The sequence below is a fragment of the Nanorana parkeri genome, unplaced genomic scaffold (genome assembly GCF_000935625.1).
Source record: "Nanorana parkeri isolate BGI_ZX_2015 unplaced genomic scaffold, ASM93562v1 scaffold113, whole genome shotgun sequence".
Lineage (NCBI taxonomy): Eukaryota > Metazoa > Chordata > Amphibia > Anura > Dicroglossidae > Nanorana > Nanorana parkeri.
In genome coordinates, this window is record NW_017306381.1 from 2,012,529 (window position 1) to 2,025,622 (window position 13,094).

Consider the following 13,094-nt stretch of genomic DNA (forward strand, 5'->3'; position numbering starts at 1 on the left):
TTAGATTTCATCACCCCATTAAAAAAAAAATGGCACTCAGCCCGTCCACGTTCACCGGCTTTGGCGGTCCTCTTCGGGTGGAAGGACACTTGCTCCATTCTTTCCATTTCCTGTATGGCACCGCTTGGTCCTGGGGTACTGCAGGGCACTCACATGTCGTTACATGGGCGCCGCTCGGTCCCGGATAAATGTCCATTCTGCTGCTGCAGGGGTACCATGCTTTTAGTTTTGTTTTAGTGCTCATTCGCACAGGAATCGTCCGGCACGTACAGCTCCGTGCCGCTGCATGGCCGTACTATTACCACGCAGCTCCTGTCCTTCTCGGGAGCTGCCCGATACGGCCGTGCACGCTGCACGCAGCCCTGTGTGGTGTCAACCCCTCTTAAAAGTCCAACACTCGGTCATGGACCGAGAGCCTGACAGAGGAACGAGAGAGAGGGAGGGACCCAGTGGCATACCTGATCCCGTCGGCTCAATATCCTCTCCTCTTGTTGTCAGTGTCCATCACCAAGATGGCTGCTGGCAGTGAAGTACATCGTCGCGCATGAGGACGTCTTAATTGCATGCACAGTGGCCGCACCGGGTGACACCCACCCTGGTGCCGTCGCTGCCTGTAACGGTCAGTCTTGCAATGCCTCATGGGACTTGTAGTTCCACAACAGCTGAAGTTGCCAGCCACTGTTTAGGTTATTTAGCACATAACTAACGTCCTCCACTGCTGGCCCCTGTACTCACATGGAGGTCAGCAGGAAGAACTAGTAGGAGCAGCAGGCAGCCCAAAAGGTTGACACTCCCGGAAGGATCAGGGGGGCATTTTTCATGGGGTTCAGCTGCATGGGCAGCGGGAAAGGCAAGTATTCCCTCTCTTATGTACTTACAGATATCGCTTTACTGATATGGCAGAGGTGCTTTATTTGGGCGATCCCCCATCCAGTCCCTGGCAGTAAATATGGAAGCATTACTTTGCATGCAACTCTCATTACAGCGACATGCGCATTCCCCATATATAGCTATGTGCTTGTAGCTTTAAATTGTTTGTACAGAACCCTGCGTGATGCCAGATCACAAAGACTGAACACATGTGACATGCCGCACTGCTTCCTAACACATGGCAGCTTTCATGAGCAGGAGGGACACGGGACAGTCTGGTGCGTTCCTAAGGCTGCAGAGCAGCACAGACTTATTTAAAAGGGACAGTACAAGCTGATAACATGTCTTCCTGGTAATGCCAGCTGACTGTTTGTACTGACTTTCATTTCTGCATTCTAAAATGATGTCATCTGTCATTTATTATGATCTATTTAGGGGAAATAAAAAAAAATAAAAAAAACACTTTAATTTGAATTATTAAAGGTTATCTGTGATGAAAAACTAAAAATAAATCTGTATTTCTATATTGAATTTCCATAAGATCTCTCCCACTAATAATTACATCCATGTAGAAGTTTGTAAACTTATTGAAGATACCCATAGGATGGACTTCCTCAAGGCAGTGACACCATCTCACTCAGCCTTGTGAATATGGACTTCCTGGTGTCACCACTCTCACAGAGTCGGTTGTCTGAACTACAACTCAATTCTGAACAATGTAACATTATCATTGCTTGCTGGAAGCAATGCATGATGGGATATGCAGTCATAAGAAATGGAGATTGCATCACAGCGAGCAGCCGGGAAAGAGACGCAAAGCACACTGGGAATCCAGGAAGTTGTTGGAAGTGACGGACGGAAGGCAGCGCTCACTACATAAAAGGGATTGTTTCAAGTAAGCTTTGATTTGACACAAAGCACACTGGGAATCCAATTTTAGTCCAGGGGTGAGCCAGTACAACTGTGCACGACCGAAGGTAAAGGTGCCCATACACTGCTCGATTCTCGTACGAGAATCGCGGGAAATCCCACGATCGTACGAGAATCGAGCAGTGTGAACGGAGACGTGCGACCGCTTCTACTGTACGGTCGCACGTCTTCCGTCGAACCAGCATGTTCGAAAACCAGCCGGGAATCGTACGATTCTCGGCTGGTTAGAACGGTGCTCGGAAGACAAATGCCGAACGGGCCGGTGTGCACACGCGCACACTGCCCGTTCAGCATTGCGTTCATCGGAAGCCCGCCCCTCAGGGGGGCGGGCTTGCGATGATCGAGAGTGCGATCTGCCTGTCCAAGATGGGCAGATCGTACGTTTTTTTAATCCCTGTACAACCATCGCAAGACTAATGTCTTGCGATAGTTGTAGAGTGTATTGCCACCTTAAGGCCGAAGTTCAGCTTTAAATCAGTTCAGCTTTAAGGACAGTTTGAGATCAGCTTGTGTTTTGCTTTTATCCCTTCATTCAGGTCCATGTGAACGCCCCTAAAAGAAGATAAGGAATTGAATAGGAAGCGCTTCAATTCCTTTTCATTGTGCACAAGCAGGGTCCCTCTCCCGGCTCGAGGAGGCTGCACGCCCCCTACCACTAGTTACTTAAACGCACCTCACATCACCAGACTAGTGCGCTTACTACATTTGCCGCTTTCTCTACTCCTAAAAGAAGATAAGACACCTTACAAACTGCGCTGTACCCCTTAAAACAAGGGTGGGCAAACTCTGGCCCTCCGGCTGTGGTGACACTACGAATCCCATGAGGCATTGCAAGACTCTGACAGCCAAAGGCATGACTACCAGGGGACAGATTCATCATAGGATTTGTAGTTTCGCCACAGCTGGAGGGTCGGAGTTTGCCCATCCCTGCCTAACGTCCGTTAAGAGCTGTATTGATGAAAACACAAAGTCACCCCGAGATTTACTTTTCATTTTTTTATTGGGAATATAGGGGGGAAAGAAAAAAACCAAACAAACCAGTTGATTGTGAAAAGGTGCACTCAGAGATTGTTAGAGAAGGACAAGATGGGGAGGAAGGAGAGAATTCGTGCCACCGGAGAGAGACCCCAAAAGATGTACAAATTAGTGTTTTGCGGGATTGCTACAGTAAATTAAATCGGCAGAACGATCGATTTGGCAATCCAGTCGGCTCAGGATCATGAGGATTATTGAGCACCAGCTGATGAGCAGAATTGTTCCAAAATAAATACCGAGTCCTCTGACACACACACACACACACACACACGCAGGCTCATTAAGCAATCCAATGCATAAAAGCAACGAGGGCAAGCACAGGCCAGTATGCTATATGACCCAAACAACTGATTTTTCTCTGACCCGGCTTCAGTAAACTAAAACCTGATTGGCCGCAAGCCACTTTGCAACTAAAGCAAGTGTGTAATCAAAAATGAAAGCCAGACACACGGCTCGCCGCTGCGCTACTGTTTCACTTTTCATAAATCGGGCACCACTGAAATCTTGACATAGATACACACACTGCAACCGCGTTGGAGATTTGTGAGTGTAAAGTAGACAGCTGATATTTTAAGTACAAAGAGGAAGACGATTATCTCAGCACCAAATTTCAGAGAAAGTTCAGAAGACAAAAAAAAAAAGACACGGGGAGACAATGGCAGTGGAGTAGGATGAGCTAATAGAGAAGCTGATGGCTTCTGGGCAAAATGGCTTCTGGTAGGCTAACCCAAAATGTTCCAACTGCGTAGACCAAGCTGGCCATACATTGGATACTATTTTCTTATTCAGACCCAAGGGACTAAATAAGAAAAAACTCTTGATTTACCTATCCATGTTAACAACCTGGGGGATAGCCTCCCCCCACCCTATTGTAGTCCAACAGTGGCATGTGTGCTGCTGTCCGAATACCCAAACAGTGACTGCAGCCAATTGGCTAAAAGTGTGTGTGTGTTACACAAATTAGTAAACTAAACGTGAGATTGTAGTCCATCCCAGGAGTGAGCTTGGAGCGGTGACTACTTTACAACACAGACAGGGACCATTGGGAACAGACGTAGCCCCCCTCCAGAAGGAGGGACAGTGTCAGCACCAATTCAGAGATGATTGGAGGATCTACAGCCGAGTGATACACAAATAAGATACATTTCTGTTAATAGTTAAAAGGTACTTGAAACCATTTTTAAGAATTCCAGAGTTTAGTGCCTCTTAATAATTAACTCAGCCGGGTGGAAAATTATCAGATGAAGAGTGACTACATCCTCTCAGATACAGTCACTGTTCAGGTATTCGGAAGCAGAGGATTCAGCGCCTGTCTAAAAACAACAGCTGACCATGCAGATTCTATTTAGCATAGATGGAGGAATCTACTAACCTTCTCTCGTTCAGCCCACGGGCTAAACAAGAGGCATCCATGCTTAAAGCATACAGAACATCTCCCCTTCCATCTCTATAACATAGCGGGAATGTGCTCTGTAGTCCAGCAGAGGAGAACCGGCCCAGGGCTGACAACACACCTTGGGATTTCAGTGCAGCAGAGGCAGCAGGATAAAACATGGACAAATGTGCAGGTATTGCAGAGATGTATTTGGCCCAGGCATACACTTTAGATCAGGGGTCGGCAACCCCGGCCCTCCAGCTGTTGTGGAAATAAAAGTCCCATGAGGCATTGCACGACTGACAGCCACAGGCATGACTCCCAGAGGCACAATGGGATCTGTAGTGTCAGCACAGCTGGAGTGCCAAGGATGCCTACACCGGCTTTGGGGGGTAAATGTTATGACAATGGCAAGACTGAAGTTAAAGCGGAGAGGGAGAATTTGGGGATAACATACAAGGAGATGTAAACATTCAATCCGAGCGCAAGGAGGAGGAAACTGAGGAGTGTGATGGCACTTGTAGTGTTTTCTATTGGGCGCAATGGAGGCATTTTGTAACCGCCGCTTTCCAGAAATCATATAAAAAGGAAACAAAATCATAGCAATGCTGTCACTTTCAAAGAAACGTCCTAGCAGGACCTCCTGTAACAGGAATAGAACATTTTGGAGGTAGTTCATGTGGCGAGAGAGAAGTCTATAAGGGGTGAGAAGGTTAAACAATAAGGTAAAGTGACAGAGAACCGTTGGGAGTATTATACAATGGGATGGAGAACAGGAAACATAGAGGCATCTAATAAGGCAGGGACCAATATCCTGTATCAACCAATCAGCAATCTGACCACTCTACATGATTTGTATATTCTGAATGGTTGCTATGGGCCCGCTGCATTTCATATCCTTGCTGCTCTTGGTTTTGCCTTGATAAATAAGCCTGAACATGGTGGCTGGCAGAGATCAGCAAGGAAGGCATGGGGGATAAGAAAGACAGAAGACCAGATAAGAACTGGAGGCAGACCCTGCACGGTGTGCGGCCTCAATAACCAACACCGGGTCCGAGAGATAAAAAGTCTAATACTGTCATGAACGTGGCCGTTATCTCCCATCCAGCTAGTCAGCACTCGCTCCTCCTGAGACAGACAGAGAAATGCAGGTACCACACAACTCGAATACTCGCTGCTCTCCCCCCTGGGGGAGCCTGTGCTGTGCTTATTTCTTCTTCCTTTCCTGGGAGCAGCGTGGACAGTACCTAGGGAGAAGAGAGGAGGGTGCGCTGTAAACACAAAGGATTAAGTGATGGAATGAGACCAACAACACGATGTGAGGACAAGAATGGAAAGTGGAGATTCAGAATGGTGGTGTTAATGGACAAAGAAAGGGGAAAGCATGGAACGGAGGAGGGAAGACAGAATGGCGATATGGAACAGGATCCGGAAAGGGTGGTACTAAAGAGCAGGAAGGAAAGGCAAAAACCGATGCAATTAGAGATATGTTACTGGACAGTGCTGGTAAGGAATCACAAGTGGGACTGCAAGATGAGGAGGAGTATGACTAAGATGGACCAAGGGGTGCTATTGCAAGCTGGACTGAGGGGCAATCAGATGATGGACCGAGAGGCATAATCGAGAGTGGGAATGGGGGGTGTTATTCAAAGAGGGACTGAGGGGGTTATCAGAAGGAGGTGCCGAAGAGTGTAATCGCAAAAGGGCCCAAAGAATGTTATTTTTGAAAAGGGACCGAAGGGTGTTATCAGAAGAGGGACTGATGGGTTTTATCAAACGATTGCCTGAGGGGTAATATAGGAAGATGGACTGAGGGGTGTTAACAGAAGACACACTGAAGGGTGGAACAAAGCATAATATAGGATACATGAGCACAATGAAAGGACAGTGACATAATCAGCATGTCATATCACACTCACCATTTTCCACGAGGTTTTGTAGCAAGACCGACACAAGCAAAGTGAAACCATTCAATAGAGCACTGCAGAAGAACAATGACAGTCAGTGAGAACAATGTACACAAACACATGACATGGTACATTTCAGACTGAGCAAGAGATGCACACGAACTAGGAGAACAAACACCAACTATCTATTCTATAATGTTGCAAGAGGGGAACAGTGGTCGGTATGGTCTACAGCAACCAGTCAGCAGTGGTCAGTGAGCATTGATTCAAATTCGGTCAGCAGTGAGCATGGTTATATAGAGAGTCGGGTCAGCAGTGAGCATGGTTATATAGAGAGTCGGGTCAGCAGTGAGCATGGTTATATAGAGAGTCGGGTCAGCAGTGAGCATGGTTATATAGAGATTTGGGTCAGCAGTGAGCATGGTTATATAGAGAGTCGGGTCAGCAGTAAGCATGGTTATATAGAGTCGGGTCAGCAGTGAGCACGGATATAGAGTCGGGTCAGCAGTGAGCACGGATATAGAGTCGGGTCAGCAGTGAGCACGGATATAGAGTCGGGTCAGCAGTGAGCACGGATATAGAGTCGGGTCAGCAGTGAGGACGGATATAGAGTCGGGTCAGCAGTGAGCACGGATATAGAGTCGGGTCAGCAGTGAGCACGGATATAGAGTCGGGTCAGCAGTGAGCACGGATATAAAGTTAAATAGCGGTTTTACTTTAGTCTGTTCTAAACATCATGAACTACATTCATGTGTCAGAAGAGCTATGTACACACACACACACTTACATCTGGGTTATCACAGCCAATCATCTCTCCATAGGACACCTGATGGCACAGACAGTAAGTGGGTTCATTGGGGTCAACTGGCATATCGAGCACATCGGATGGGTGAACTTTGCTGAAGTTAGTAGCCGGTGCCCCATATTCTGCCCTAGGGGGAGGGGGAAGAAACAGGTCAGGGCTGGTACAAGATACATTGCGCCAATCGATAAACCCAACAGATAACTCACGTCTGGACAAGTTTGATTTTCTTCTGTCCGATTTTCGCCGTCTCGTCGTCAGAATTCTTGACCTTTGACTTAACTTTTGGGACTTTCTTCTCTTTTTGACCTCTGCCTTCTGCAGGGAGTATAAGCAGAGTGTTAGCCTAATAAATAAGCAGATCACAAGCCAAAAATAGCAAGATAGAAATGAATTGCCGGATAAAAAGGTAAAATAACACAAAACAGTATTTGCTGTTGAACCCACCCCCAGCCTGTGACTAGACAGTGAAAGGAGAAACAGCACAGTGATCAGGCCACCTCTGTCAAGGGCTGCAACAGGCTGATACCAGGTCAGATGCAGGTACTTACACTGCTTACATTAAAAAAAACTGCATTTAATGATATATTGGTGATTATAGAGCTGAATTCATTTGTGTCTTTGATTTCTGCCTGGAGTTCAGCTTTAAAGGAGAACTATGGGGTCAGGGCTCTTCCCCATAGTTCTCCTAAGGGTCACGGGAGGATACAAACTAGCGTCCTCCCGTCACCCAAAGCTCAGTATATAGCGAGCTACAGCTCGCGGTATATTGAGACGCCGCAGACGGAACGGATCCTGACAATTCTGTCTGGATCCACCCAGCTGCATGAGTGACAGCTGGCTCTGTCCATCTAGAGGCAGAGCCAGCTGTACCCTCCCCCGTCCGTTCCGCCAGTCAGCGATAGAGGATCGGACAGGGGAGGGGGGGGGGGGAATCCCTGCAAGGAGCCGTGAGTGACAGTCACGGCTCTCTGCACGGATAGATCAAGAAGTGAGCGAGCGATGGTATGTGTTCGCTCACTTCCCGATCTACTGAGCCGAACGGTGACAGTTTCATTGTCACAGGTCGGTTCAGATTATGAGGCTGAGTGAAAAGCACTCCCCTCATAATTCTCCTCTAAAGGGTTATTAAACCCTTGCGTGTTTTTGCATACATCTACTGTTAGCAAGCGGTAGATATATGCAAAAACATTTTTTAAAAAAACCTTTTAAAAAGGCTTTAAAAAAAACAACTTACCTGTGTTTTCGCTGCGTGCTCCCATCCAAACATCTGAAGTCTTGTGCGGCCGCAAAGGATTTTGGGACGGGCGCATGCGCACTTCAGATGTTTGGCCGGAGAGACACAAGGTAAGTCTATGGAGCAGCGTGCACCCACACAGACTCTGTGGGACATCAGAGAAGAGGACAGAGGAGTCAGCGCTGGATTAGAGACCTGCACCAGCGCTGGAGGGACGGCTAAAAACTACGGGAAAGAAGAAGATCGGATTAAGAGACATCATTTAAGGCAAGTTCGTACAGCAGGATAGGGAAGGGGGAAAAAAGTTTGACTTTAAGGACAAAAGGCATGATTTTGGACAAGAACGGGAAGCTGGGGTTGATTCAGCAAATTCATGACCTGAAACCAATGGGGTAAGTTGGATAATTAGATCATAATAGCAGCCACTAACAACATTATGTAGTAACAAAACTGCCCAGTTTGTGGTCATTACCCGATTTAAGGGTAAATCCATCTGAAAGTGATAGTTTAGTTATAAGCGACACTCCAAAATGCCAAACCTGTCAATTGGCAGCACATAGATCTTACTGGCTGTTTTTACATTCATCCATCCTGCTCAAAACTGACTGACTGCAAATCCAGCGTAATCATTTGAAGGGAGGTGCAGTCCCCACCCTGCAGCTATACGTCACACAGGGCCACAAATGCTGCCACTGATTTGGCTGAGAGGGGGGAGTGGGCTGAGAGGGGGGAGTGGCGGTCGCAGTTTTAAGTATGCTTGGGCGAAATGGAAGAAGAAAAAAAAAAAAACTAAGCATAATCCAGGAATAGAAAAGCTTGTCCCACACCAGCATGCTGCAAAGAAGGACCCTTGCTCTCTATGTGGAAGCAGTGATCTCTCTGCAGAGCTATGATGAGTCAGACCTACAGCTCTGCAATCAGCACAGAGTATGAGTTTTGCTGAAGTCAAGAGAACAAATTGAAGGTCAGCCGCTCACTTTTTTTCCCTTTGCTAGAGCAGCTGTCGTAATCACTGGACTCGATATGCTTCTCCTTCAGGTCAGCTTCAAACCGAGCAAGGTCCGTGTCCAGCCTCCGAATGTGTTTATCTACCTGAAGGACAGGAGAGGATAAAGAAACATTTACAAAAAGAGAAAGCAACAAGTAAAACCCACGAACCACTAAAGCAAACCTGCCTTAAGGTGCCCATACACCTGCCGATTATCGTACGATAATCCCTCAATCGTACGATGATCGGCAGGTGTATGGAAGGCGCGCGACCGTTTCTACTGTATGGTCGCACGTCTTTTGGCTCCCGAGCAGGCTTGAAAACCCGCCGGGAATCATACGAATGTCGGTGGGTTAGTGGCGTTCTCGGGAGACAAATGCCGCAAGCGCACACTGCCCGTGCGGCATTGCATGCAGTCAAAAGTCTTGCAATGGTTGTAAGATGTATGGCCAGCTTTACACAGGAATTGTAGTGTGGCTGAGGGTCAGCAGCTCTTAGCATACTTGCACATTATAGATTTGCACCCCCCCTCTTTCTTCCAGCGCTGGCAGCTGTCATTTGCATCACCCTGAATCTTGGATCTTGGTGAGCTTTGCGTATTTCTTCCAGATCGGTGCAATAATCCAGTGTGAGACTTGGAGCTTCCTTCCTTGCTGCTCTCTTGTTGTGCAGGGTGACTGGTCTTGTCTCTGCCACCCCCTCTAGTTTTCTATATTGGATGAATTGCTGGTCTACCTACAGCTCTGCACAGTGATGGTGTCAATGCCACCTTTATAAAGTAATATCTGGGTATTGATTTATATTCTGCTGGGGGAGGTGACTGACAAGTCACCTCTGTCTATAGGGAGGAGACTATGAGCTGTGTAATTAGCAAACAGATGATCGCTCGGCTCCCTGTATACAGAGCCAGCAGAATGCGACAGCTGCATCGTCCCATGCCAGCTCTAAGTATTGGGAATAGTATATTTTACTGCCTGAATCATTTTCTTTTCGGTTAACATGGATTAGAAAGACCTTGGCATCTGGCTTAGTGCACAATGCTGGGCCCCACGGTTGGGGACAGATGCTAGACACGGGTCACAAATGTCTTACCAGCTCCCTCTTTTAAGGTCCCACGAAGACTAAGGCCCGGTTCACACCTGGGCGTGTTCCTAAGCTCTGCAAAACGCTCAAACACCGAAATCCCATTATTTCCTACGGGTATGGTTCACACCTGGGCGTATTACAGGCCGTATGAACGCGCTACAAAACGCCCTACGCCCAAAGAAGTACAGGAGCTTCTTTGGGACGTTTTTGTCGCGCGTATCCATTGGGATACAGCCAGGTAGCCCTCGGAAAAAACGCATTGAGCATACTACTTTACCATGTTCCTCGGCTCCATCTAGTGGCAGTAGTACTGTGCAAAGGACATTCGCCAGCTATACACCGGGTGGAAGATTTATAAATCAGCCTCAAAGTGTCTGCCACGCTTTCTTCAATCACTCACCATTTCGTATGTCTGCATGGCCAGCTGTACTTTGTCATCTCCATATTCCTTACACTTGCCGTAGGCGTCCTGTACCTGTCGAAGGAGCTGCAGCTTTTCCTCTGAGCTCAGTGTGCGGGCATTGTTCATATACTGAGAGGACAGCCGGTCTATTTGGCACTTCAAATCTAAAAGAGTGAAGAAAGATTTGACAATCAGAGCGAGCCCACTAAAGCTGGCCATACACCTTACAATTATCTGCAGATTTTCTCTGTTCAGATGGAAAAGGTGCAACAGATTCCTCCATCTACGCTACACTGTGTGGATGGAGTAATCTCCACCTGGGCCAATCTGTTGCACTTTTTCCATCTGACCACAGAAAATGTGCAGATAATTGTAAGGTGTATGGGCAGCTTTACACTATTCATTTACATGTTCTAAACTTCAGCACATTCACAGGAAAAAGGTGTCATGAAACAATCTTTTCTCTGCGATTACACTCTGATGGAAGCAGCCAAACCCTGATTTGTGCTGCATTCTAATTTGAAATGAATACTCTAATTAGGGCATAATCACACAGGCCTCTGCTTCACGACAGATCCCCTTTAACCACTTCAGTTCTCACACCCCCTATGTACATCCCTATAGACACCAGATCAATTTTTACATTTCTGCTACAGGCTTGTTTATTTGGCAATAACTTTGTCATTACTTAAAGAAGAACTCCAGCAAAATAATTGTATTACCTTTGCAGCGGGCATACCCCTGCACTACAAAGAGTTGCGCTATGAGCTGACCACATGATACAATCCCAATACAGCGTCAGTATCATCACACGCACTCACCTTCTGTCCTCTGGTCAAGGTCCCTCATCAACTGGAAGTTCCGCTGCAGTTCAAAAGGCAAATTCTCTATACCTGCGAACAAGGAGCCTTTATTACATAAGCAATCAGGTCTCTGCATACAGATTTTATAACAAGAGGACTGAGCAACCAGCTGACATTGTTTATAAACATTGATCAGAGGGAGATAGAGATACAAAGTAATATTGTATATAGACATTGATCAGAGGGAGATACAAAGTAACATTGTTTATAAACATTGATCAGAGGGAGATACAAAGTAACATTGTATATAGATATTGATCAGAGGGAGATACAAAGTAACATTGTTTATAAACATTGACCAGAGGGAGATAGAGAGATACAAAGTAACATTGTTTATAAACATTGATCAGCGGGAGATAGAGAGATACAAAGTACCATTGATCAGGGGGAGATAGAGAGATTCAGTCTGTACAATGTTTATAAACAATGTTACTTTGTATCTCTCTATCTTGTCTCTTGAGGCTGTACCAGGGGCAATTCGGCATCATTAGGCAGAATCACGATACACACTAATTTCCCCCCAAAAATGTTGGACTTTTTACCTTTTCTGGAATAAATTAAATGTGTTCATCTATATCAGATCCCCATATACCGCCATACCCTCTATAGCACTATCGACTATAGACTGCATCAATCCGCATTATCTATGGCCATTCAATGGTTGGATTGTGTGATCTGGTACAGGTACCCAGTTGTTACCTGCAATGCAGTCCCAGGAGGGAGAGATGCTCTGCAGAACAGAAGGGGCAATGCTTTGCAGGCCCATAACAGAGCAATGCTCTCCAGAAAGAGGATGGAATGATGCTCTGCAGGCCCAGGAGGCAACAATGTCCTGCAACCACAGGAGGGAGCAATACACCCAGGCACAGGAAGTGGTAATGCTCTGCAGCCACAGGAAGTGGTAATGCACTGCACACTCAGTGGGGAGTAATGGTCTGCAGAACCCAGGAGGGAGTAATGCTCTGCAGGTTCAGCCCCCCTATCCCATTGGCATAATTACATGCCTCCCTCGGCAGGATAGGACACCTTTACATGTTAAAAATAACTGCCCCTCTCCCCATCACTCACTGTCCAAATAATGCTCCAGGTACATGCCAGCCGCCATCTTGAGCGACAGAAGTGCAGCTTCCGCCCGGAGGACAAAGCGTCTCTATACAGCCTTCACGGCCGCCATCTTGGCTGGGGCTTGAGACGCCGAACCAGCCAGGACCATTGTGCGGGGAGCCGTCCGCTAGAGGCCCAACTCCTAAAGTGGATCCCCGCCCCCCGTGGGAGGAGAGGCGCCATGTTGGCGGAGACCAGGAGTACTGCAGCCTTTGTTGGGGGCAGATTGGGAACAAAGCAACAACCTGTGTGCATAGAAGTGGAGAGAACTAAACATTGACCATTAAAATAAAATCAATGGATTGTCTTCAATCTTTATTTCCATTAGTTTTATAAATCCAGGTCTATTATGTGACTATTAGGAGCTGCAATTGTAAAGCCCAGAGATTTGTATTTATAATAAACTAGATCCACATCTGGTATTGTTATAGAATGTTTATTTTAAAGCAGAACTCCAGCAGAATGTCAGATAAACATGGATAATCCTCTGAAAG

At 46.7% G+C, this 13,094-nt stretch overlaps 1 protein-coding gene across 4 annotated transcripts; it reads right to left on the bottom strand.

Annotated features, from left to right (window-relative positions):
* Positions 1-5,263: 5,263 nt before the first annotated feature.
* On the bottom strand, positions 5,264-12,786 carry ING4 (inhibitor of growth family member 4). Of its 4 annotated transcripts, none has more exons than XM_018553196.1 (8): positions 12,565-12,784; positions 11,455-11,526; positions 10,631-10,797; positions 9,134-9,248; positions 7,129-7,228; positions 6,905-7,049; positions 6,130-6,191; positions 5,264-5,457 (listed from the first exon to the last, which is right to left on the bottom strand). In XM_018553196.1, exons 1-8 carry the CDS (start codon positions 12,599-12,601, stop codon positions 5,418-5,420), a joined length of 738 nt encoding a protein of 245 aa, XP_018408698.1. In that variant the 5' UTR covers positions 12,602-12,784; the 3' UTR covers positions 5,264-5,417. The 4 variants fall into 4 exon arrangements, with proteins under 4 accessions (XP_018408698.1, XP_018408697.1, XP_018408696.1 ...); XM_018553195.1 differs by having other exon boundaries at positions 7,129-7,234; positions 12,565-12,783; XM_018553194.1 differs by having other exon boundaries at positions 7,129-7,237; positions 12,565-12,782.
* Between the last annotated feature and the right edge of the window lie 308 nt (positions 12,787-13,094).